Source organism: Ranitomeya variabilis, chromosome 4 (assembly GCF_051348905.1).
Source record: "Ranitomeya variabilis isolate aRanVar5 chromosome 4, aRanVar5.hap1, whole genome shotgun sequence".
Lineage (NCBI taxonomy): Eukaryota > Metazoa > Chordata > Amphibia > Anura > Dendrobatidae > Ranitomeya > Ranitomeya variabilis.
The window spans coordinates 500529442-500557033 of record NC_135235.1 but is presented as its reverse complement, the minus strand read 5'-3'; the positions used below and the strand labels follow the sequence as shown (position 1 = coordinate 500557033).

The following is a 27592-nucleotide window of genomic DNA, read 5'->3' as shown; positions in this document are numbered from 1 at the left end:
TCAGGGAAAGGCAACTGCTCCCGACACAAGCCGATCACCTGATGGCTGCACAATTAAAAGTCTAAGAAAATACAATAACTTACTATCGCACTGTTCAGCTAAAGCTTCCAGGTGAGAAAATTCCTTCTGGATAGATATGTGCTTTCCTGAAACAGAAAACAGAGAGTTTAAGCAAATATCCAATTACACTGTTCTACAGCCAAATTGGGTCAGAGACTAAAACATTTGAGCAAAACTAATTATTTGTGGTGCCAAAAACTAATATGATGCTTAAATTTGCCGAGTGGCTCTAGTTTTCAAGACTCAGAGAAGGTTGTAATTAGGTAATTGCAGGCTTATAGAAAAGCTATTACATCATTTATTTTGTCTATTGAGCCTTCAGTATCCCGTCACCATAGGGTGACCAATTAAAAAAACACCAACTCCACCATGATGACGCAATCCTAATTAAAGTTCAATCACCTACTATTATAAATGCTCTCTGTTTAAGGTATACAGTTGTAGAATTTAGTTGGTGGGTTCTTGATGTCAGGAAGAAGCTGGTCTGAAGGAAAGCCTCTTTTTCTGCTGATGGACTAGCGAATTGTCCTGTCCGTTTTTCTTCAGGGTTGAAAACCCCAGAAAAAAAACAAAATTGAACTTTGCAAAGTCTGAAGGGTGGGAGCTTAGCCCTCTATTGAAGGAGTGATCTCATGACCCGTGGCGTTTGAGATTATCATATCTAGTTTCTCTCCAAAAAGACAAAGACCTTGAAACGAGAGACCGGTTAGGGACTTAAGGACTTTTTTGGACGTAGATTCTGTGTTCCATGACTGCAAATAGATGATGTTGCTGGCTGCAGGGGCTCAACAGGCTTCTGCATCAAGGGAAGCCGTCAGAAGGTACTTCCCTGCATGACCGATTTGATCCGTTAGGTCCGCCAGTTCAGATGGAGAGACATCCAAAAGGATACCCTGGTGGAGCCCGCATATCAAAGGCGGATTTGGCAAGAGTATCAGCGTGTGTCAGAGCTCCTTTAATGAGGATGAGACAGAATGGTTAGTTAAGAGCCAGGAAACTGGGGGATCCACTGAGGGAGATTCTATTTATTTTTGTGGGTTTCCCACCAATATGGCGTGTGTAGGCGACATGTTCCGGTCACTTCCCTGTCACGTATGGATGCAGATAACGTGCTGGTTCCCCTCCAATATGGGGAGTTGAGGTGCCACTCATCCATTCACACGTCACTTCCGGTGATGCAATCAGGCCAAAAACACGTGAAGTGCTGTTACTGGAAGCGCATCATAACCAGGACGTCCCACAAGAGGAATAAACGATTGGTCTCCAATTTAAGCATACGGGGCACCGCATTTAGTGAGCGCCACTCTGCTGGCACAGACGTGCTGTATCCTGGCGCATTTTTCTGATATACCATTCCCCTTTTAAGGATTTACTTTCCTGGCGACTAAGGACTATGCTAATGTATGACAGCATTCAAGTTATTGGATTACTTGTTATCACTAATGGAAACATTATTATGCATTGTATGTGCTTTCTTCACAGCCTCCACAAACTCCTCTGGTTACAGTAAGCAATGTCATGGTAAAATCGTTTTTTGTCTACAACAGTAAACCAGGTAAAGAAACTGCAACCCCGTGTCCTCTGTTTATTACTGGAACCACACCATCCCTGCACAGCACACCGGGAGCCCTGGGGACTCAGCTTCACCTGTGGGAAGCGATACCATCTTGCTGCCGTCCCATCACCCCCAGAGGACCCCTTTAAGCAGCGTCGGTCACCCCTGACCAAGTACCACAGGTGGCGTCACAAACTTTTATTGCTTTACAACTCGCTTTAAAAACTATCCCTTTTACTTGGGCGCCCAGGGCCACGGACCAGGTCACCACCACCATGACTCCTAGGCCCTGGCGCGCAACTCATCTACATGATACTGGAAGATAATTTCTTTTAAGACGGCTTACAGAGTGTAGCGACCTGAAAAATACGTTCTGTGCACATACCTTAACCATTTCTATTAGATATGCCAATCCCGGGTCTAAAGCCCTCAAATTTAACTTGCAGGTAGAACCCAATGCCAATTAAAAATTGCCCTAGGTTTCTGCACATGACAACTTGATCAGGTGGATTCTGCTTGAAATCTGCCTGAAAACCTGCTGTTAAACGAACATTATGCACAGAAATGTAAAAACTACATTGCTGTGCACTTGTTCAGTCTTTTTTCACCTCTGTTTCAGGTTTCAGAACCCCAAAGCAGTTAAAAGAAGCAAGGTTCATTCTTAGTGCAACTTAGTATGGAAATGGTCCACCTTTTATAGATGGAGGTACAGGGAAAAGACCGAAGTGGATTTGTCTAGGAAAACCTTGGTGGGTACGCGGATGCCGTGCGCACATAGCCTTAGACTGATGGGAGGAGTGCTCAGCCAACTACGGAGACAATCACCACCTCCAACAGTATATTACAAAAAAAAAAAAAAAAACACTGACCAGCCCCTCCGAACAAAATGAAGCAGGTGTGAACAGGTGTCGTCTGCTCTGACTGTATAATATGCATATGGACCAAAGGGTGCGGTGAACACGTTACCATTTACAATGCGCTGCTGCATCTTACAGTCACAGCAGCTTGTACCCGCAAATAAATAGGTTTGGTAGTGATTGTCAGTGTTTTAGTTTCTTTGAAGTATATTTATCTATCTATCTATGGACAGATGAACAGACACACACTGAAAAAGAGTTACCGTATTTTTCGGATTACAAGACGCACTTTTTTCCCCCACAAATTTCGAGGCAAAAATGGGGGTATGTCTTATAATGCAGGTATACATTACTAGCTGCGGTGAAGCGGGGTCCCAGGGTCGCTGCTGGAGGACGCAAGAGTGGAGTATTGCTGCAGGCTGGGATGAGGGGGTGTTCAGATGTATGCTGCTGCGGGGGTTCCGCTGACATTTTATGAAAGCCCAGAGCTCCAGCACTTACATGGTTTACTATGTGGACTCCAGGAAAATGGCTGCCGGAGGAGGTGCAAGTGGAGATAGAGATTTCGTCAACAAGATCTCAGGAGATTTTCCTGGAGTCCACTGCATAGTAAACCATGTAAGTGCGGGGGCTCAGGGCTTTCACAAAATGTCGGCAGAACCCCCGCAGCGCCGCACATCCGAATACCCCCTCATCCCAGCCTGTGGCCTGCAGCAACACTCCACTCTTGCCTCCTCCAGCAGGGACCCCGATTCACTGCAGCCACCACCCCCGGTAAGCAATAAGACGCGTGGATTATAAGAAGCACCACCATTTTATTAAAAACAGTTTTTTTCCTATTTGTCTCCTCAAAATTTGGGGTTTGTCTTATAATCCGCAAAAAAGAGATTTTTGTATACTCACCGTAAAATCTTTTTCTCCGAGACACTCATTGGGGGACACAGGACCATGGGTGTTATGCTGCTGCCACTAGGAGGACACTAAGTAGACAAAGATTAACTCCTCCTCTGCAGTATACACCCCTTCACTGGATACAATTTCAACCAGTTCGGTAGTAAAGCAGTAGGAGCATGAACAAAGACAAACTATGTCAAAACTAAGAAGTAACAACAAGCCAAAAGAAACAGGCTAACAGGGTGGGTGCTGTGTCCCCCAATGAGTGTCTCGGAGAAAAAGAATTTACGGTGAGTATACAAAAATCTCTTTTTCTCCTACGCCTCATTGGGGGACACAGGACCATGGGACGTACAAAAGCAGTCCCTGGGTGGGGAGCAATATGCTAATACCCCATGTACCACTGGCCTACGGCTTAAGGAACTGCCGCTTGCAGAATGCGCCTGCCAAGGGCGGCGTCTGCAGAAGAGATAGAATGAATGTGGTAATGCTTGGTAAAAGTGTGCAAACTGGACCACGTCGCAGCTTTGCAGACCTGCTGTGCTGACGCCTGGTGCCGAATGGCCCACGAGGCGCCCACCGACCGAGTAGAATGGGCCTTGATCCCCTCTGGGATAGGAACACCTTTGACACGATAGGATTCTTGAATGGCTGATCGAATCCATTTAGCCAGAGTGGCCTTTGAAGCGGGGGAACCCTTCCTGGGCCCCTCTGGAAGTACGAACAGGACGTCCGACGTGCGGAAGGGAGCCGTCCTCGAGACGTACCGACGAAGAGCCCTCACCACATCAAGAGTGTGGAGAGCCTTTTCGATACGATGGGATGGTGCCGGGCAGAACGAAGGCAGAACAATCTCCTCATTGAGGTGGAAAGAAGAGACAACCTTGGGCAAAAAGGTAGGAGAGGTCCTCAATACCGCCTTGTCCGGATGAAAAATTAGAAAGGGAGGGCGGCAGGAGAGTGCAGCCAACTCCGAAACCCTTCTGATGGACGTAATGGCTACAAGGAAAACTACCTTCCAGGAAAGGAAGGTCAAGGAAACGTCCTGTAGCGGTTCGAAGGGAGTCTCCTGAAGAGCTCCGAGAACCATATTAAGATCCCACGGATCCAAGGGCGATTTGTAGGGAGGCGCCACACGGGAAACTCCCTGGAAAAAAGTTTTCACCGGCAACCTATTGGCAATCTTCCTCTGGAAAAAGACTGACAAAGCCGAAACCTGACCCTTTAGGGAGCTAAGGGCGAGTCCCGACTCTAGTCCAGACTGAAGAAACTCTAGTATGGAAGGAATAGAGAATACTAGAGGAGATCGTCCCTGAGCATCACACCATGAGAAAAAAATTCGCCAGGTACGGTGGTAACTGCGCATGGAAACAGGTTTCCTGGCTCTGATCATGGTGGAGGACACCTTGGGAGTGAAACCCGCTTGGCCTAGGATCCAGGACTCAACGGCCAAGCCGTCAAAGACAGGGCCCCTGAGTTCTGGTGGTAAATCGGGCCCGGTGAAAGAAGATCCACGCGATCTGGAAGACGCCAGGGGACATCGGCTACCAGCTGAACCAGTTCGGCGTACCATGCCCGACGCGGCCAGTCTGGCGCGACGAGAATCACTGGCACCCCCCTCTGCCCTGATCTTTTTGATGACCCTCGGTAGCAGGGGAAGAGGAGGAAAAATGTACGGGAGGCGGAATTGGCTCCAAGGCAAGACCAGGGCGTCTACTCCGAGGGCCCGTGGGTCGAGGGACCGAGCAAAGAACTGAGGAACCTTGTTGTTCATCCTGGAAGCCATGAGATCCACATCCGGGGTCCCCCAGCGATGGCAAATCTACTGGAAGACCTCCGGGTGAAGGGACCACTCTCCGGCGGCGAGGCCCTGGCGGCTGAGAAAGTCCGCCGCCCAATTCTCCACACCTGGAATGTGGATCGCCGAGATGGGCGAATAGTTTGACTCCGCCCAATGAAGGATGTGAGACACCTCGAGCATGGCCGTCCTGCTGCGGGTTCCGCCCTGACGGTTGATGTACGCCACGGCCGTGGCGTTGTCGGACTGGATTCTGACTGGGTGACCTGCCAGAAAGCGGTGAAACTGGAACAATGCTAGCCGGATAGCTCGAATCTCGAGGATATTGATGGCAAGGCGAGATTCTTGAATGGACCACCGCCCCTGGGCTGTGTGATGGTTGAAGACCGCTCCCCAGCCTAAGAGACTGGCATAGGTGGTCACCACCAGCCACCGTACTGGGAGAAAGGACCTTCCCTGGGTTAGGGAGGACTTCAGCGTCCACCACCTGAGGGTTTTCCTGACCCGTGGGGGCAGGATGAATCGGCGGTCGAGGGAGGACGGGTTGCCGTCCCAAGCCGACAGTAGCGCATGCTGCAGGGGACGGAGGTGAAACTGCGCAAATGGGACCGCTTCCATGGCAGCTACCATCTGCCCGAGAACTCGCATGCTGGTACGAATGGAGTGGGAAACTGGACGGGAAAGACTCTGAGCTCCCTGCCGCAAGGCCAAAACCTTGTCTTGAGGGAGTATGACCAGACCGCAGGAAGTGTCTAGTATCATCCCCAGAAAAGAGATCTGTTGAGCCGGAATTGAAGAAGACTTTTCGAAGTTTATCTTCCATCCCAGGCGAGTAAGAGTATCCACCGTGAGAACGACGGACTCTTCGCACGCTGGGTAGGAATGACCCTTTATCAGTAGGTCGTCCAGGTACGGAATTACCACCACTCCCCTGGAATGAAGAATGGCCATGGCAGCCGCCATGACCTTCGTGAAGACTCTGGGAGCGGTGGCGAGACCGAAGGGCAAGGCCACAAATTGGAAGTGTTCCCCACGAAAAGCGAAGCGAAGGAACTGCTGATGCGGAGGGAAGATTGGTATGTGCAGGTAGGCATCCTTGATGTCTATGGATGCCAGGAATTCTCCTGTTTCCATAGACGCGACCACAGAACGGAGGGACTCCATCCTGAAGTGCCGGATTTTCACGAATCTGTTTAGTAGCTTTAGGTCTAGTATCGGACGTAGTGATCCGTCCTTCTTTGGGACCACGAATAGATTCGAATAGAAACCCTTGAATCTTTGTTCTAGGGGGACCGGAATGATGACTCCGTCCCTTTGCAGTGCCCGTATTGCCTGGAGAAACGCAGTGGCTTTTGACCTTTGAGGGCAAGACTGGAAGAAGCGCGTAGGGGGGGGGGGGGGGGGGGGGGGGGAAGGAAAATTCTATTTTGTATCCGGTGGACACCAGTTCTCTGACCCACTCGTCGGAGACGACTGAGAGCCAGGCTTGGCGGAACAAGAGCAGGCGTCCGCCTACTTTGTTGGTGCCCACCGGCTGTTGCAAGGAGTCATTGGGCAGAGGATCCATGGGATGTGGATCCCTTAGACCCGGGTGGTTTAGGCCTGGGTCTCCAGTTGCGAGTAGGTCTGTAAGAGACCTGGGTGCTTCGGCCACCGCGGGAACCTCGTCCTGATGCGGAGGTAGAGGACGTAGAAGACCAGTTGGCATTGGGCCGAAAAGGCCGAAATGGAGGTTGCTGCTGGCACCGAAAGGGCCGGGTAGGTTTTTTCTGGGGGAGAAATTTACTTTTCCCTCCGGTAGCATCCGAGATCATTTGGTCCAATTTTTCTCCAAACAACCGACCAGCCTGGAAAGGCAGGGCTGTTAGAGAACGTTTGGAAGCCGAATCTGCTCGCCAATCCCTGAGCCACAGGGCTCTCCTGATGGAGATTGCATTGGCGGCTGCCTGTGCAGCGCAATTGGCTGCGTCCATAGAGGCGTTGACTATGAAGTCTCCGGCCTGCGCTATCTGGTTAACCAGGATGCCGGCTTCCGGATGTAAGTCACTGGCTTGGATGGTAGAGGAAAGAGTCTCGGTCCAGGCGACCATAGCCTTCGCCACCCAGGAGGTGGCGAAGGATGGGAAGAGAGACGCTCCTGTGGCCTCGAAGGCAGAACGAGCCAGATATTCAATCTGGCGATCGGAGGGGTTCTTAACGGAGGAACCGTCCGAAAGAGACAGGATGGTCTTGGACGCGAGGTGTGACACAGCAGGATCCACTGAGGGAGACTGCAGCCAGTCCTTGATTAATTCCCGAGAAAAAGGGTATTTTGCCTCAATGGACTTTTGTCCCATGAAACGTTTATCTGGGTGATCCCTATGTTTTTGTACAATCTCCTTAAAGTGAGGGTGAGTGACAAAGACCTTTTGAACACGTTTAGTCCGTTTGAAAGACACCACGTGTTCGGGTTCCGATACGGAATCCTCAGTCACCTTAAGGGTCTGGTTGACCGCCTCGATGAGAGAGTCGAGAGACTCCTGGGAGGAGGGGGAGTCCTGAACATAGGAAATGTCGGACTCATATTCAGAGTTATCAGAGGTTGGGGAAGGGGACCGGGAAGCAGAGCTTGCCGGTACTGAAGGGCCCGCTAGCTCATGGTCAGGGGATGAAACGTGAACGCGTTTGCGAGATCCCCGAATAGAAAGTGACCGGGTACGCCCCCTGCTGGTGGACGGATCCATACCGTCATCTGAATCCGCCGCGGTCCGACCTGGAGAGGGGCCCCTGAGGGAGTCAATTGCCCTGGCTAGGGAAGCCACAGATCGTGACAGAGAAGCCGCCCACTCAGGGGGGCTAGGCTCTACAGGGTCGACGGCTGCGGCATCGGCGACAGTACCAGCGGCGGCAAGAGGCGGCTGCACAGAGGGCAAGGTACAAGCCGCACACAGTGGGCTACTGTGGGCACGGGGCAGGGCCGTATTGCAAGTGGCACATACAGTGAAAAACACTGTGTGCTTTTTGTTACCCTTTTTAGTCTCCTTGGATTGAGACATAGTGCCTTTGGAACAGAGCGGGCAGTATACGCTGGGAAGGGGTTAAGCCTTCTTGAAGCAGCTTACCCACGGTCCAGACTGTGTCCCCAGGGAGAGATATGGCGGTGGAGCGCTTGAAGGCCACTGTAGAAACGTGGGCTCCGTGCAGAGATATTGGAAATATGGCCCCCGAGATTTGGAGGGCGCTTCTCGTCCCAGGCGAGAAGCGCCGGTGTAGGGGGCGGAGCTACGGACGCGGGAGGGATTTATCCACTGCGGCCTACTCCGGCTGAAGAAGCCGGGGACTAAATTTTTGGGGCCTGCCGGCGATGTGCGGCCGCGACGGAGCTTTCTGAACCTCCGCCTAGCACCGCCGACCCCCGGCCGGCGGCGCCTCTTCCCAGGGACCCGGACCGCATAACTGCCGCACAACTGCCGCACACGGGGGAGCAGGGGTGAATGTACTTACAGTCGCGGTGCTCCCCGTTCTCACATGTGAACTCAATCCATGCACCCTGGATGGGGATGGAGAGTGAGGCATCCTCAATGATCAGAGGGGTTTGCGGCACATCTTCCACTCCGGCTGGTGTTAAATCGGGACCGTATAGGAACCGTTGCCCCGGCGCAAGCTTTCCGTGCGCCATACGTCGCAGGAGAGGGACGGGGAGGTATACTCGCCGTGCTCGCCTGTTGATGGTTCGGGGGAGAGCGGGTCCCATAAAAAAGGATCCGTCGCCCCCTTCACTCCGTTGAATAAAAAATAAAAATTTACAGAAAAATAAAAATTAAAAACTAAAATAAGAAAGTTGGGGTCTGAAAACAGACCCAAGTGCCTCCTACAGACACTAAGCAAGAACTGGTTGAAATTGTATCCAGTGAAGGGGTGTATACTGCAGAGGAGGAGTTAATCTTTCTGTCTACTTAGTGTCCTCCTAGTGGCAGCAGCATAACACCCATGGTCCTGTGTCCCCCAATGAGGCGTAGGAGAAATGCAGCCTTCATTACTATCACCCCAAGACTGAATGCAGCAGAGGCAAGATAATATTACAAACCTGTGGATTCTAGATCTGGGAAATCTATCTCTCCATGCACCTTACTGCAGGGCTCTTCACTCTGAAAAGTCTCACCTAAGATACAGAGAAAGGTGCATTTAGATTCAGCAGTACCACATTTTATGTCAGTCTATCAATTTACTGAGAAACATGCCCAAATTGTTATAATTTTTTTTTTCACACATACTTAATATAAATATATAATGTATACCGTATAAACCCGAGTATAAGCCGAGATTTTCAGCCCATTTTTTTTTAGCCTGAAAGTGCCCTTCTCGGCTTATACTCGAGTCAACTCTACTGGTTTGTCTCCCCTCTCCCCCAGTCCGTCTCTCTGTCACATCCTAATCACCTGCTCCTGGTGCGGTCCCTGCTTCTCCGATGGTCTCCGGGAGCTTTTCCCGTGATCAGCGGTCACCGCTCATTAAAATAATGAATATGGACGTGACTCCACTCCCATAGGGATGGAGTGCACATTCATTACTTTAATGAGCGGTACCACATGACCACTGAACACAGGAAGAGCTGCCGGCGCTCAGAGAAGCTGCCAGGGACCGCGCCGAGAGAGTGAGTATAACGGGGGAGGGTGAGCATTGCGATATTCACCTGTCCCTGTTCCACCGCCGCGCGCCACTCCGTCTTCTGCATCCTCTAACTGTGACGTTCAGGTCAGAGGGTGCGATGACGTGGTTAGTGCGCGTCCTCTGCCTGAACAGTCACTGCAGAGACACAGAAGATGGAGCAGCGCGCCGCGGTGGAACGGGAACAGGTGAACAGGTGTCCCCCGCCTGCTTAGGACAAGAGGTGAGTGTGTCTTTTTTTTTTTTTTTTTTAAATTGCAGCAGTAGCATATGGGACAAATGTTTCTATGGAGCATCTTATGGGGCCATAATCAACCGTTGTGCAGCATTATATGGGGCAAATGTTTCTATGGAGCATCTTATGGGGCCATAATCAACCTTTATGCAGCATTATATGGGGCATATTTTTGTATGGAGCATCTTATGGGGCCCATCAAACGTTATGGAGCATTATATGGGGTGTATTTTGTATGGAACATTATATGGGGCCCATCATGAACTGTATGGAGCATTATATGGGGCGTATATTTTGTATGGAGCATCTTATGGGGCTCCTGATTCAATATGGATATTCAAAAACACAGCCTACTGATCTCAATCAATTTTACTTTTATTGGTATCTATTTTTTATTTTTGAAATTCACCAGTAGCTGCTGCATTTCCCACCCTAGGCTTATACTTGAGTTGTTAAGTTTTCCCAGTTTTTGTGTGGCAAAATTGGGGGGGTCGGCTTATACTCGGGTCGGCTTACACTCGGGTCGGCTTACACTCGAGTATATACGGTATATTATTTATCTACATATACAGATTTAACCCTACCTTTGACAATATAATAAAAATTATATACGTTTATTAGCAAAGCCAGGCAGGGTTTAATCCTAACTCTGCAGGCTCTGATTACTTGCACCTAAGTCAGTCTGCTGGGGGAAGCTGAGCAGAGTGGATTATATTGGGGCTGAAGAGAGACAAAGCAGAGTTTCTCTCTGAGAAGAGACTGCACGGGTCGTGTGCACCAGACTGCAAATATCACTGGTTGCCACGAGCAACAGCCTTTTTGTTTGGCCATATTGGGACTAGCTCAGTCATCTATGAGCAGCCAGGGTCTATTTTGTTTAGTTAGTGCCTGGACAACTCTAGGGATTCCGTGTTTGGTTTTGGTATTGTGCAACCAGTGGAAATAAACGTCACATTGTTTTGACCTGAGAATCCAAAACCTGTGTGAACGCTAACTAATGCCCATCTGAGAGCATGGATCTCTACAATTGGTGGATGAAATGAGGGAGTGAAGTCCCAGAGAGCACAGGCGATTCAATGTCCTGGGTAAAGGCAGCTATAGAATTGTGAATGCAGTCTGAAAGCACGGAGGAACTTGTTAAGCATTTAGTACAAATGCAGCAGAAGAACCAGCAGCAGATCCAACAGGCTATGTAGCAACGCCAGGTAGGCTAGGGTTAAATCCTAGCTCTACAGGCTCTAAATATTTGCAACTGGCTGGCTCTGCATATAACCAGGCTAGGTGTTCACCTTAATCAGTCTGCTGGGGAAAGATGAGTAGACTGGATTATATTGGAGCTGAAGAGAGACAAAGCAGAGTTTCTCCCCGAGAAGAGTCCGCACAGGCCGTGTGAGCCAGACTGCAAGTATCACTGTTGCGCTGGACAATAGCTTTTTATTTATTTTTTTTATTATTATTACTGAACTGGGACTAGCTCAGGGTCTATTTTAGTTAGAGCCTAGACAAGGCTAGGGAATTTGTACTACTGGTTTTGTTTTGGCGCTGTGCAACCAGTAGACATAAACCTCACATTGTTTTGACCCAAGAATCCAGTGCCTGTGTGAACGCTAGCGGATACCTACCTTAGAGCGCGGATCCCAACATTATATAACATTTTACAATTTGTCATTGCCACATTTTTAAAAGTCTGATCTATCAAAATATAGAATTAATGACACAGAATCGTAAACACCTTGAAGAGGGGAAAAAAATGTCACCCTAAAAATATAGGAAATAAAATGTGCAACAATAATAATAAATAACAATCTTTACTTATATAGCGCCAACATATTCCGCAGCGCTTCACAATTGCAATCAAAAAGTTATAAGGACCCCTACATGGTATCAATAAAAATAACTAATTACCTCATCAAAATAAAACAAGCCCTCACTTTAGCTCCAGCAAATGAAAAAAATAAGAAACAATTCTGCATTTTGTAAAATAATTTTTAATCACTTCAATAGAAATTTCTTTAAAAAGTCTTAAGAAATGTTCTACTCCTGGAATCATACAGACCTGGACAATCATGTTTTCAAGGTCATTCCCATAGCCCAAAAATGTGCAATTGCATTTTTTTTAACAATTTCATCCCAATTTGAATTTTTGTCTATGTTTTAAAGTACAGTGACTTGCGAAAGTATTCGGCACCCCGGAACTTTTCAACCTTTTCCCACATATCATGCTTCATACATAAAGATACCAAATGTAAATTTTTGATGAAGAATCAACAAGTGGAACACAATTGTGAAGTTGAACAAAATGTATTTTATTTTAAATTTTTGTGGAAATTCAAAAACTGAAAAGTGGGGCTTGCAATATTATTCGGCCCCTTTACTTTCAGTGCAGCAAACTCACTCCAGAAGTTTATTGTGGATCTCCAATGATCCAATGTTGTCTTAAATGCCTAATGATGATAAATATAATCCACCTGTGTGTAATCAAGTCTCCGTATAAATGCACCTGCTCTCTGATAGTCTCTGGGTTCTGTTTGAAGCACAGAGAGCATCATGAAGACCAAGGAACACAACAGGCAGGTCCATGATACTGTTGTGGAGAAGCTTAAAGCCGGATTTGGATACAAAATGATTTCCAAAACTTTAAACATCCCAAGGAGCACTGTGCAAGCGATCATATTGAAATGGAAGGAGTGTCATCCCACTACAAATCTACCAAGACACGGCCGTCCCTCTAAACTTTGATCTCAAACAAGGAGAGGACTGATCAGAGATGCAGCCAAGAGGCCCATGATTACTCTGGATGAACTGCAGAGATCTACAGTTGAGGTGGGACAGTCTGTCCATAAGACAACAATCAGTCGTAGACTGCACAAATCTGGCCTGTATGGAAGAGTGGCAAGAAGAAAGCCATTTCTCAAAGATATCCATAAAAAGTATTGTTTAAAGTTTGCAACAAGCCACCTGGGAGACACACCAAACATGTGGAAGAAGGTGCTCTGGTCAGATGAAACCAAAATCGAACTTTTTGGCAACAATGCCAAACAATATGTTTGGCGTAAAGGCAACACAGCTCATCACCCTGAACACACCATCCCCACTGTCAAACATGGTGGTGGCAGCATCATGGTTTGGGTCTGCTTTTCTTCAGCAGGACAGGGAAGATGGTTAAAATTGATGGGAAGATGGATGGAGCCAAATACAGGACCATTCTTGAAGAAAACCTGTTGGAGTCTGCAAAAGACCTGTCCTGTGTCCCCCAATGTGGCGAAGGAGAAAGACCTGAGACTGGGACGGAGATTTGTCTTCCAACAAGACAACGATCCCAAACATAAAGCAAAATCTACAATGAAATGGTTCACAAATAAACGTATCCAGGTGTTAGAATGGCCAAGTCAAAGTCCAGACCTCAATCCAATCGAGAATCTGTGGAAAGACCTGAAAACTGCTGTTCACAAACGATCTCCATCAAACCTCACTGAGCTCGAGCTGTTTGCCAAGGAAGAATGGGCAAAAATGTCAGTTTCTCGATGTACAAAACTGATAGAGACATACCCCAAGCGACTTGCAGCTGTAATCGCATCAAAAGGTGGCGCAACAAAGTATTAAGTTAAAGGGGACAAATAATATTGCACGCCTCACTTTTCAGTTTTTGAATTTCCACAAAAATTTAAAATAACCAATAAATTTTGTTCAACTTCACAATTGTGTTGTTGATTCTTCACCAAAAATTTACATTTGGTATCTTTATGTTTGAAGCATGATATGTGGGAAAAGGTTGAAAAGTTCCAGGGAGATGAATACTTTCGCAAGGCACTGTACATTGTAGTTTTGAATGACACCATTCATTTTACCCTATAGTTCATCGTGCAAAAAAAACAAGTTCTCAAACGTGAATATCGATTGGATTATGGGTTAATATAGGCCGTTCTGCAGTAGTATTCAGTTCCCTAGAAAATATTCAGCAGCTGCAGATAGCACATTGTCCTCACCTTCTATGGTGTCCTCACATGAAGTCAGTTCATTTTCTAATAACGCTCCAATTGATGTATCAGTGTAAAAAAAAAAAATTTAAAAAAAAAAAAACACATTTAAATTATGAATATAATTGACATTCAAAAGGGTAATACTGTTATACTGCGCTCAGCTAAGCTATATCTACCACAGAAATGTGACACCAACAAGCTAATCTATGTTTAGAATACACTATATTCGTCTGTCCTGCATAGTACTATTGACTGGAGGATTTTATCTTCTGCCATCTACATCAATTTTTTATATCAATGATCTGTTTCCAGCAGAGATCAACAGCCCTGCATTACACTCTGCTCGGCCTGCACAAACAGCTTCTGATAACAAGGCACAACAGAGCTGACACGCAGGGGCTGAGCTGTGTCTCATGCCTCTTACGAACACATCAATGATGTGAAACTGCACATGCAACTCTGCTGATACATATGGCAGACGATAATCTAAAATTTAAAGAAGATCAAAGTATTGGAATGGCCCAGACCTGAGCCCAGTTGAAAAATTTGTGGGGTGACCTGATGAAGGCGCTGTACACAGGAGATGGAGCTCAAGAAAGAGTGGGAAAAGATGGCCAATTCTACATGTCTCATGCTGATAGACTCCTACCCCAAAATGTCTGAATGCTGTCATACATTCAAAGGGTTCTTAAATGTGTGCATTATTTTAAGATATTTTTCAGTGGATTTGTACTGATTACAGGTAACACTAAAGATGAAAAATGTTCTGAAAATTATCCCCTATCCCCCTGATAAGGAACAGCTTTCAAACGTGAGCATACCCCTGAGCTGCTTTTTCGAATGCTTAGTGAGATCTATGTATAGCCAGTTTTGTCATATATCATGTCATTCAGCGCCTGTGCTGCATTTCACAAATGCTTATACAACCCCCTGACTCCCCCTGTATACCACCCTAAAAGCCCTTTAAGTTCTCCTATGCTGTATGGTAATCCTCTCGGTCCAATAAGCGTGGATTCGGGCCTTTCCATCTCCCAGGGCTGCTGCTCGCCATCCTCCTTTGATTGACGTGGTTGACGCCTCCTGCGTCATTCACATTGCGGGGTCAAATCTTGCACCTGCGCAGATAAACATCTTGGCTCGCACCTGCGCACTATGCTTTACCCTAGTGTGGGCAGAGCTGAAAACAGAGTGCATGCACCAACACACGTCTTTCCGGCACATGAGCCGTAACATATGCCAGCGCATGTGAACTTACGCAGCAAGGGGGAAGCACAGTGTGTAGGCGCAAGATTCTGCCCGGCAATGTGAATGACGCAGGACTCGTCATCGATGTCAATCAAAGAAGGAGGATTGCGAGCAGCAGCCGAGGGGAGGAACAGAGAGCACAGAAGCCATGCCCACCGGACTGAGAAGATTACCACACAGCGCAGGAGAACTTAAAATGTTTTTGTGGTGGTATAGAAGGGGAGTCAGGGGGCTATATAGCCATTTATGGAGTGCTCGTTTTAGCTGACAAAACTGGTGATCGGTTCCCTTTAACGGTAATAACATTCCTATCAGACATAACAAAGGCTGAGTAACTCACGGTCACCGTCCTCCTTCACCACTGCCATAGAGGCGGATTCTTCTAGGCAGTCTTCCATTATTTAAAGAGGCAGTTTTCTCCCGAACTCAGGCTTTGGATCCTCTGTATAGCGTACAAGTCATGAAGAAACCGCTCACAAGCTGGTGCGGCGTCTTTCTGGGTTACAAACAAGGAAAGTAACAAAAAGGTTTAAGAAAAAAAAAAAAATGAATGAAAAAAAAAACCTACAATGTCTAATCTGTCTCTAACACCCGAATCCCCCATCATTCTACTAAACGGAGCTGGAATGGGAATAAATAAATGAAGCAGATAATATATGGCTGCACATCTACTGGATGCACCCAGCAAGCAAATCAAGTGACAACCAGTCAGAAGATTTAGCAATGAAAAGTAAAGACATGGCTGCAACACTGATCACACTGAAACCTTCCGTGATGAAATCCGTATTCGAAGTTTCCTGGTAATTAGGTTTCTGTGCACACGGACCCGACTGTATGTGGGGTCTTCGCCTCCTGCTCAGGACCCTCCACCCTGTGTTTCTATGACAGGTCAGCGATCTACCTCCTATTTGTAATTTCGTGCTGCCTTCTCCTGTAGGCGACATATCCACAATTTGATTTCACAGTTGCTCTTCAATAAAATGGCGGCGCATGCGCAGATCAAGATCTCTGCTTAATGAAGAGGTCTCTTATCGAGATCTGCGCAAGCATCGTTATTTTACTGACTGTGAAACCAAACTGCACATGTGTCACCCAGGCCACTGACAGCGTGAACTTTCAGACAGGAGGCTGAAGAATCGGTGACGGGTCATAGAAACACCAGGGGCCAAGACCCAGCGTTCAGGCCCACCCTTGTGCTCAGGAACTTCATGAGAAGCAAAGTTCAGGAGCCACACCATCGGATCGATTCACCAAAGGAGTTCATGTAATCAGCATAACAGCGGCACGACGGCCATTATTGCTAAATCCTGCTGACATAAAGAGCAGCGCTCTCCGAGAATGCTATTAACGTGACATCTTTCATTCTAAAACCTGACACAGCTGAACCCGGATGGCCCCCATAAGGGTTAACACAATGGCTCCGTTTTGGGGCGTGAATTTTGATTGTCTGTTTTTTAAACAAGTCTGGAGGTTTCTCTTCAATTCATAGTATTTGTAGAAAAGACGTTACATTTTTTACTTCTTTGTAGTTTCCACATGAAGGTTTTGGGTCACAGGCGCCATTCTCAGATTGGCTTATAATGGGGGAAAGTTCCTGCCCAACCACAAGTCTAAGAGCTTCATAGTAGCCTTATGGAGAAGTCAATTTAGGTCCTTAGACCCCCAAATAAGTCACCAAATACTGATGCAAAACCCTGATCAAAATGCAGCCCAGTGAAAGTGGCCATATAATCCAGATGTCGGGATGGTGGCCGCCTTACAGCAGCAACTCCGGCCCGCAGCCTATCACACCACCTACAGTCATCCAAATGAGCCTTTAGGGTATGTTCCCACGGTCAGGAAACGCTGCAGGTTGGACGCTGTGCACATTTGCATTGCAGCATCAAACCCGCAGCGGCCAGATGTTACAGCATAGTGGATGGCATTTCAAGAAATCCCATGCCCACTATATGTCCACAGATGCCTGTGGCTTCCCTGCGGAGACGGACATACGGTGCGTCTCTCAAGACAGCAGCATGTCTACTTATCTTGCGGAGATGCTCAGTCTCCAAGATAAATATCACCTATACAATTGGGGGCAGTGATTCCGCAAGTTCAATGAACACATGCGGAATTACCTGCGTTCAGAAGCCAACAGAGGACATGTGCTGTGTCCAAAGCGCTACTACTTCCGGATCGCGGACCCCCTCCCGTTGGACTAAGCTCACATCTTGTTTGTACACGGACATCGGAAGGGCTGAATAACTGATGCAGACAGAAGTAGAAACCCCACTGATTATTATGGGGTGCGTCTTTAATGTAACAAAAAGCGCCACATGCAGGACTTTACTCCACGTATAAAAGCAGACTTCCACAATAATCAGCGCACAGACCCCCCCCCGCAATAATTGGCGCACAGACCCCCCCACGCAATAATCGGCGCACAGACCCCCCCGCAATAATCAGTATACAGACCCCCCACAATAATCAGTATACAGACCCCCACGATAATCAGTATACAGACCCCCCACAATAATCAGTATACAGACCCCCCACGATAATCAGTATACAGACCCCCCACGATAATCAGTATACAGACCCCCCACAATAATCAGTATACAGACCCCCCACAATAATCAGTATACAGACCCCCCACAATAGTCAGCGCACAGACCCCCACAATAGTCAGCGCACAGACCCCCACAATAGTCAACGCACAGACCCCCACAATAGTCAGCGCACAGACCCCCACAATAGTCAGCGCACAGACCCCCACAATAGTCAGCGCACAGACCCCCACAATAGTCAGCGCACAGACCCCCACAATAGTCAGCGCACAGACCCCCACAATAGTCAGCGCACAGACCCCCACAATAGTCAGCGCACAGACCCCCACAATAGTCAGCGCACAGACCCCCACAATAGTCAGCGCACAGACCCCCACAATAGTCAGCGCACAGACCCCCACAATAGTCAGCGCACAGACCCCCACAATAGTCAGCGCACAGACCCCCACAATAGTCAGCGCACAGACCCCCACAATAGTCAGCGCACAGACCCCCACAATAGTCAGCGCACAGACCCCCACAATAGTCAGCGCACAGACCCCCACAATAGTCAGCGCACAGACCCCCACAATAGTCAGCGCACAGACCCCCACAATAGTCAGCGCACAGACCCCCACAATAGTCAGCGCACAGACCCCCACAATAGTCAGCGCACAGACCCCCACAATAGTCAGCGCACAGACCCCCACAATAGTCAGCGCACAGACCCCCACAATAGTCAGCGCACAGACCCCCACAATAGTCAGCGCACAGACCCCCACAATAGTCAGCGCACAGACCCCCACAATAGTCAGCGCACAGACCCCCACAATAGTCAACGCACAGACCCCCACAATAGTCAGCGCACAGACCCCCCACAATAGTCAGCGCACAGACCCCCACAATAGTCAGCGCACAGACCCCCACAATAGTCAGTATACAGACCCCCACAATAGTCAGCGCACAGACCCCCACAATAGTCAGCGCACAGACCCCCACAATAGTCAGCGCACAGACCCCCACAATAGTCAGCGCACAGACCCCCACAATAGTCAGCGCACAGACCCCCACAATAGTCAGCGCACAGACCCCCACAATAGTCAGCGCACAGACCCCCACAATAGTCAGCGCACAGACCCCCACAATAGTCAGCGCACAGACCCCCACAATAGTCAGCGCACAGACCCCCACAATAGTCAGCGCACAGACCCCCACAATAGTCAGCGCACAGACCCCCACAATAGTCAGCGCACAGACCCCCACAATAGTCAGCGCACAGACCCCCACAATAGTCAGCGCACAGACCCCCACAATAGTCAGCGCACAGACCCCCACAATAGTCAGCGCACAGACCCCCACAATAGTCAGCGCACAGACCCCCACAATAGTCAGCGCACAGACCCCCACAATAGTCAGCGCACAGACCCCCACAATAGTCAACACACAGACCCCCACAATAGTCAGCGCACAGACCCCCCACAATAGTCAGCGCACAGACCCCCACAATAGTCAGCGCACAGACCCCCACAATAGTCAGTATACAGACCCCCACAATAGTCAGCGCACAGACCCCCCCACACACACACAATAATCCCCCCACAAGGGATAGGACTTGGGCAGCGAGTAGCGTTGTTGTACCACGCTGGGCTAGCAGCTTTTTCTTCCTAGGGGGCGCCATCACACAAAGTCAACACAGGACTGGTCGCCATCCCACTGGGCCTGTACCGGGCTCCGCAGCCCGCCAATGTCTCCTGGTACAGATATGTGTGTGCACACGGCGGGGTAGAACCGTGGAGGTAAATACTCCCCGCATATAGCGCTCATCTACACAACTACAAATGCCGGAAATACACAAGTGTATCCACGACAAACCTTTAACAGCGCCCCCTCACCAGACAGACAGCCAGCTGGAGGTCAGTGCGGGGTCCAGCACGTCACTATCACCCGCTGCGCGGTATCTACCTGGGAATTTAGGCCGTTTCTCTGTAACGCACGCTAGACCGTGCCTTCTCCTACCCGACCGTCTGAATGGCTACTGTAAAAAGCCATTCAAACAGAGATCTACGCTGATTGGTGAGAATGATGGGCGGGACTATAGCGCTTAGCAAGTTTACTTCCAATTGGCTGATGTGAATTATGTAGCCGTCATGTGACTTCGCTAGGCGGCGGAATTGTGGGAGTTGTGGTTGCACACCCTAGTGTGGAGGAGACTACACTGGGGAATTTCCGGTTGCTGGACGGTCACGTAACCTCACTGGGATTTCGGTTGAGCCTAGACTGTGTGGGCTTCCGGGTCCTGACTGAGTCTGCAGCCCATACACTAGCCATAGCCGGCTCACTACTGAAGATGCTAGACTGTATGGGCTCCTTCCAGGTGCTGACTGCAGCCCATACACTAGCCAGCTTACTACTGAAGACACTAGACTGTATGGGCGCCTTCCTGGTTCCCTGACTGCAGCCCATACACTAGCCAGCTTACTACTGAAGACACTAGACTGTATGGGCGCCTTCCTGGTTCCCTGACTGCAGCCCATACACTAGCCAGCTTACTACTGAAGACACTAGACTGTATGGGCTCCTTCCAGGTCCTGACTGCAGCCCATACACTAGCCAGCTTACTACTGAAGACACTAGACTGTATGGGCTCCCTCCAGGTCCTGACTGCAGCCCATACACTAGCCGGCTCACTACTGAAGACACTAGACTGTATGGGCCCCTGCCAGGTGCCTGACTGCAGCCCATACACTAGCCGGCTCACTACTGAAGATGCTAGACTGTATGGGCTCCTTCCAGGTGCTGACTGCAGCCCATACACTAGCCAGCTTACTACTGAAGACACTAGACTGTATGGGCCCCTGCCAGGTGCCTGACTGCAGCCCATACACTAGCCGGCTCACTACTGAAGATGCTAGACTGTATGGGCTCCTTCCAGGTGCTGACTGCAGCCCATACACTAGCCAGCTTACTACTGAAGACACTAGACTGTATGGGCCCCTTCCAGGTGCCTGACTGCAGCCCATACACTAGCCAGCTTACTACTGAAGACACTAGACTGTATGGGCCCCTTCCAGGTGCCTGACTGCAGCCCATACACTAGCCAGCTTACTACTGAAGACACTAGACTGTATGGGCTCCTTCCAGGTGCCTGACTGCAGCCCATACACTAGCCGGCTCACTACTGAAGACACTAGACTGTATGGGCCCCTGCCAGGTGCCTGACTGCAGCCCATACACTAGCCGGCTCACTACTGAAGACACTAGACTGTATGGGCTCCTTCCAGGTCCTGACTGCAGCCCATACACTAGCCAGCTTACTACTGAAGACACTAGACTGTATGGGCTCCTTCCAGGTCCTGACTGCAGCCCATACACTAGCCGGCTCACTACTGAAGACACTAGACTGTATGGGCCCCTTCCAGGTGCCTGACTGCAGCCCATACACTAGCCAGCTTACTACTGAAGACACTAGACTGTATGGGCTCCTTCCAGGTGCCTGACTGCAGCCCATACACTAGCCGGCTCACTACTGAAGACACTAGACTGTATGGGCCCCTGCCAGGTGCCTGACTGCAGCCCATACACTAGCCGGCTCACTACTGAAGATGCTAGACTGTATGGGCTCCTTCCAGGTGCTGACTGCAGCCCATACACTAGCCAGCTTACTACTGAAGACACTAGACTGTATGGGCCCCTTCCAGGTGCCTGACTGCAGCCCATACACTAGCCAGCTTACTACTGAAGACACTAGACTGTATGGGCCCCTTCCAGGTCCTGACTGCAGCCCATACACTAGCCAGCTTACTACTGAAGACACTAGACTGTATGGGCTCCTTCCAGGTGCCTGACTGCAGCCCATACACTAGCCAGCTTACTACTGAAGACACTAGACTGTATGGGCTCCTTCCAGGTCCTGACTGCAGCCCATACACTAGCCAGCTTACTACTGAAGACACTAGACTGTATGGGCCCCTTCCAGGTGCCTGACTGCAGCCCATACACTAGCCAGCTTACTACTGAAGACACTAGACTGTATGGGCTCCTTCCAGGTCCTGACTGCAGCCCATACACTAGCCAGCTTACTACTGAAGACACTAGACTGTATGGGCTCCTTCCAGGTCCTGACTACAGCCCATACACTAGCCGGCTCACTACTGAAGACACTAGACTGTATGGGCCCCTTCCAGGTGCCTGACTGCAGCCCATACACTAGCCAGCTTACTACTGAAGACACTAGACTGTATGGGCTCCTTCCTGGTTTCCTGACTGCAGCCCATACACTAGCCAGCTTACTACTGAGGACACTAGACTGTATGGGCTCCTTCCTGGTTCCCTGACTGCAGCCCATACACTAGCCAGCTTACTACTGAAGACACTAGACTGTATGGGCCCCTTCCAGGTGCTGACTGCAGCCCATACACTAGCCAGCTTACTACTGAAGACACTAGACTGTATGGGCTCCTTCCAGGTGCTGACTGCAGCCCATACACTAGCCAGCTCACTACTGAAGACGCTAGACTGTATGGGCTCCTTCCAGGTGCCTGACTGCAGCCCATACACTAGCCGGCTCACTACTGAAGACACTAGACTGTATGGGCCCCTGCCAGGTGCCTGACTGCAGCCCATACACTAGCCGGCTCACTACTGAAGATGCTAGACTGTATGGGCTCCTTCCAGGTGCTAACTGCAGCCCATACACTAGCCAGCTTACTACTGAAGACACTAGACTGTATGGGCCCCTTCCAGGTGCCTGACTGCAGCCCATACACTAGCCAGCTTACTACTGAAGACACTAGACTGTATGGGCCCCTTCCAGGTGCCTGACTGCAGCCCATACACTAGCCAGCTTACTACTGAAGACACTAGACTGTATGGGCTCCTTCCAGGTCCTGACTGCAGCCCATACACTAGCCAGCTTACTACTGAAGACACTAGACTGTATGGGCCCCTTCCAGGTGCCTGACTGCAGCCCATACACTAGCCAGCTTACTACAGAAGACACTAGACTGTATGGGCTCCTTCCAGGTCCTGACTGCAGCCCATACACTAGCCGGCTCACTACTGAAGACACTAGACTGTATGGGCCCCTTCCAGGTGCCTGACTGCAGCCCATACACTAGCCAGCTTACTACTGAAGACACTAGACTGTATGGGCTCCTTCCAGGTGCCTGACTGCAGCCCATACACTAGCCGGCTCACTACTGAAGACACTAGACTGTATGGGCCCCTGCCAGGTGCCTGACTGCAGCCCATACACTAGCCGGCTCACTACTGAAGATGCTAGACTGTATGGGCTCCTTCCAGGTGCTGACTGCAGCCCATACACTAGCCAGCTTACTACTGAAGACACTAGACTGTATGGGCCCCTTCCAGGTGCTTGACTGCAGCCCATACACTAGCCAGCTTACTACTGAAGACACTAGACTGTATGGGCCCCTTCCAGGTGCCTGACTGCAGCCCATACACTAGCCAGCTTACTACTGAAGACACTAGACTGTATGGGCTCCTTCCAGGTCCTGACTGCAGCCCATACACTAGCCGGCTCACTACTGAAGACACTAGACTGTATGGGCCCCTTCCAGGTGCCTGACTGCAGCCCATACACTAGCCAGCTTACTACTGAAGACACTAGACTGTATGGGCTCCTTCCTGGTTTCCTGACTGCAGCCCATACACTAGCCAGCTTACTACTGAAGACACTAGACTGTATGGGCTCCTTCCTGGTTCCCTGACTGCAGCCCATACACTAGCCAGCTTACTACTGAAGACACTAGACTGTATGGGCCCCTTCCAGGTGCTGACTGCAGCCCATACACTAGCCAGCTTACTACTGAAGACACTAGACTGTATGGGCTCCTTCCAGGTGCTGACTGCAGCCCATACACTAGCCAGCTCACTACTGAAGACGCTAGACTGTATGGGCTCCTTCCAGGTGCCTGACTGCAGCCCATACACTAGCTGGCTCACTACTGAAGACACTAGACTGTATGGGCTCCTTCCAGGTCCTGACTGCAGCCCATACACTAGCCAGCTTACTACTGAAGACACTAGACTGTATGGGCTCCTTCCAGGTCCTGACTGCAGCCCATACACTAGCCGGCTCACTACTGAAGACACTAGACTGTATGGGCCCCTTCCAGGTGCCTGACTGCAGCCCATACACTAGCCAGCTTACTACTGAAGACACTAGACTGTATGGGCTCCTTCCTGATTTCCTGACTGCAGCCCATACACTAGCCAGCTTACTACTGAAGACACTAGACTGTATGGGCTCCTTCCAGGTCCTGACTGCAGCCCATACACTAGCCGGCTCACTACTGAAGACACTAGACTGTATGGGCCCCTTCCAGGTGCCTGACTGCAGCCCATACACTAGCCAGCTTACTACTGAAGACACTAGACTGTATGGGCTCCTTCCTAGTTTCCTGACTGCAGCCCATACACTAGCCAGCTTACTACTGAAGACACTAGACTGTATGGGCTCCTTCCTGGTTTCCTGACTGCAGCCCATACACTAGCCAGCTTACTACTGAAGACAAGAGGAGAAATGGGGATTTCCAGCACTTCCATCCAGTATAAGTAAAATAACCAAAATTTATTAGGACATTTTAAAAAACAATATTAAAAAAAAGAGAGAAGAACTCTCTTTTCCTGACGCGTTTCTGGCGCACCACGGCGCCCTTAGTCATAGGAACTAATATGACATGAATACACAGGTTTATATATGACAGGGAACCAATCACAAACATAGCAATTAATTTCATTGGAAAAGGCTGCAGCTAAATTCACATAACAAAACTTTACCTTATTTTTCAAATGTCTTAGAAATACACAAATATCTGTTTTAAATTACCACAAAATCCATTTGTTGATTCAATATATATAAAAAAGATCGTTTTTGTAATTCATACCATGTGGATATTTGGTGTCTAAAGTTAGAATCCAAAAGGCTTCCCGCAGAGCTAATTGCTTCCTCCAATCTCCACCTCTGGGTGACTGACTAACCCTTTCAATGCCGAAAAAGGAAAAATCTGACAGATCACCCTGGTGCACAGAAATAAAATGTTTTGTGGCCCCAGAATAACCTGGATTACTATTCTTTATATTGGCTATATGTTCAGAAATTCTTTTTTTGATTTTCCTTGTGGTATAACCTATATAACAAATATTGCAGGCTTTGCATTTTATGCAGTATATAACATGATCAGAATCACAGTTGATAAATGATTTTATATTATAAGTAACATTGTGATTTTAAGAAAAAGAAGTTCTCTTATTGTCTGCAAATTGGCAGACATTACATCTATTGCCAGAACATTTAAAGAATCCCTTCACTGATAACCATGATGTGGGAGTTTTTCTCGGGCGCACCATGCTGGGAGATAAAATATTCCCCAGTGTGCAACCTCTTTTCGCCACTACCCTGCAACCATTTTGGAGAATTGTGCACAAAGAACTATCTTGATTGACTACAGGAAGATATTTAAGAATAATCTGTCTGATTTTGTTGTATTGACTGCTATAAGCAGTAGAAAATGTGATATGCGTTTCAGAAGCAGCATTTACTTTTTTATTTTCAGAATGCAACAAATTGGTACGTGGAATTTTGGAAACCTGTCTGAATGCATGCTTTATATTAGAATGTTTGTACCCTCTATCCAGTAGTCTATCAGAAATAATGCGACTCTCTTTATGAAAATTTTCATTGCTAGAGCAAATTCTTTTCGCTCTGGTAAGCTCACCCCTAGGAATGGCGTGAATGGTATGACAAGGGTGTGAGCTTGAGGACATCAGGATCGTGTTACCAGAGTTATCTTTTCTGTAGAGTGAGGTGTTAACCCTCTGTGTTGTATTACTGCCTGTAAGGAGAACATCCAAAAATGAGACTTCATCTGAAGGACTGCCGCTGGTGAAACGCAGATTACACTGATTGTCATTTAGATAGGACATAAAATCAAGAAATTTTGTCACATCCCCCTGCCAAATTAACAAAATATCATCCACAAATCTCCCATACCAATTACGGCATGGGAGAAATGGATTATCATCTGTAAATACATAAATTTCTTCCCACCATGCCATAAATAAAATTGCTAAAGATGGAGAGAACTTAGACCCCATAGGAGCACCCATGGTTTGAATATAGTAGTCATTTTGGAACATAAAAAAATTGTGTTTTAGTAGATAATGTAAGGACGCAAGAATAAACCATTTCAATGAGTCTGAGTAACTGCTATACTTATTTAGATGATATTCAATTGCTGTCATAGCCAAAGAGTGGGGAATACACGAATATAAGTTTGTGACATCACAAGTCACAAAAGAATAATCGTGACACCACTGGAAGGTATCAAAAACCTTCAAAACTGATGAGGTGTCTTTAAGATACCCTGGAATTCTTGGGATCAAAGGCTGAAGATATTCATCGATCAAATGACTGAGATTCTCATTTAGGGAACCCATCCCAGAGATTATAGGTCGTAAAGGTGGAGGGAAAACATTTTTATGTGTTTTTGGGAGCCCATGAAAAATTGGAATGATTGGATGTTCCGGAAGTAGCCATTTATAAATTTTGTTGTCAATGACCCCCAATCTCTGTGCATTATTCAGTATATCAGTCATGTCATATTTGAAAGACAATGTGGGGTCAGATTTTATAGAAGTGTATGTACTGGTGTCCTGTATAATAGATGTTATCAATTTACAGTACAAAGCAGTATCTATGACTACTATACAGCCCCCTTTGTCCGACTGGCGAATTGTCAGATCATAATTATGTTGTAAATCTCTAACAGCCTGAGATTGGATTTTACTCAAGTTGCTTCGATGGTTAGCATTCCGTGTTTCAGCATGTAGTTTTTTCAAATCCTGTTCTACTAAGGTCTGAAACAAGTCTAGAGCAGGAACTCTTGATTGGAGGGGATAATATGCGGGATTAGATGAAAGCACCTGCACATCTTTGTCCTTTATTTTGTCCTCATCAAAATTTTCCTCTTGGAGGGAGGTTAAAGTAAGTAGCATACATTGTTCCATGAATGAAAGAGACGCATTATTTTCTTTAGTGCAATATGATCTTTTACTGCCAAGATTGAAGTCATTTAGATTTTCTGAAAAAAAATGTCTTTTAATCGTAAGAAGACGAGTAAATTTATTGACATCTTTGATAGTCTCAAATAAGTTAAAGTTGCCAGATGGAACGAAGTTCAGACCCTTGGCCAATACCTCAATTTGTGTAGAAGATAAAATGGTCGGAGTCAGAACTATGACACTGTCCAGATGCTGGTTCAATACTGATATCTGAGTTTTCTTTCCCTCCTGGGATATCTTCTCCATTCGTCTCTTGCGGGCTCTCCTGCCCCCCCTCCTCCTCCGGCGTTTTTTGACATAGCAGTGTTATGAGCATGTCTGGCATCCGCACTGGAGAAGGACACATCTGTTTCACACTCCGATGGATTATACTCCGATGAAGAAAAAGACACAGATTTTCTACGTGCATATTCACATTGATGCCACTGAGGTTGGTTTCTAAGTATAGGCTTGGGTGTGTAATCAATCCGTTTTTTCCATGAGTACACTTTATCATTTTTGTAGTCAAAAGAGTCTCTATTAAATTTAGATTTTTTCATTTTTATAATGGAATCCTCCATTGTCTTCAAATGATCAGTCATTTTTTTAGAAAGCATATCAAAATCAGGCTGGTTTGTATATTTGGAAAGTTCTTTGTTAGTATTTTCAATATCCACCTTGAGTTGGTGAAGTTTTATTTCTTCATATGATATAATCAAACTCATAAGCTTTA

The 27592-nt window shown here is 47.9% G+C and overlaps 1 protein-coding gene across 11 annotated transcripts in view; it reads right to left on the bottom strand.

Moving 5' to 3' along the window:
* TRMT1L (tRNA methyltransferase 1L) overlaps nucleotides 1-19893 on the bottom strand; it is an 88795-nt gene extending 68902 nt beyond the window's left edge. Inside the window, exons 1-5 of one of the 11 annotated variants that reach the window (XM_077252020.1) lie at nucleotides 19759-19893; nucleotides 15612-15767; nucleotides 14033-14092; nucleotides 9231-9305; nucleotides 84-146 (exon numbers count right to left, since the gene is read on the bottom strand). In XM_077252020.1, coding sequence (XP_077108135.1) covers nucleotides 84-146; nucleotides 9231-9305; nucleotides 14033-14092; nucleotides 15612-15669 — 256 coding nt within the window. In that variant the 5' untranslated portion in view covers nucleotides 15670-15767; nucleotides 19759-19893. Of the gene's footprint in view, nucleotides 1-83; nucleotides 147-9230; nucleotides 9306-14032; nucleotides 14093-15611; nucleotides 15768-19668 lie in introns of all 11 variants that reach the window. The other 10 variants (XM_077252025.1, XM_077252026.1, XM_077252021.1 and 7 more) reach the window with 10 other exon arrangements.
* Between the last annotated feature and the right edge of the window lie 7699 nt (nucleotides 19894-27592).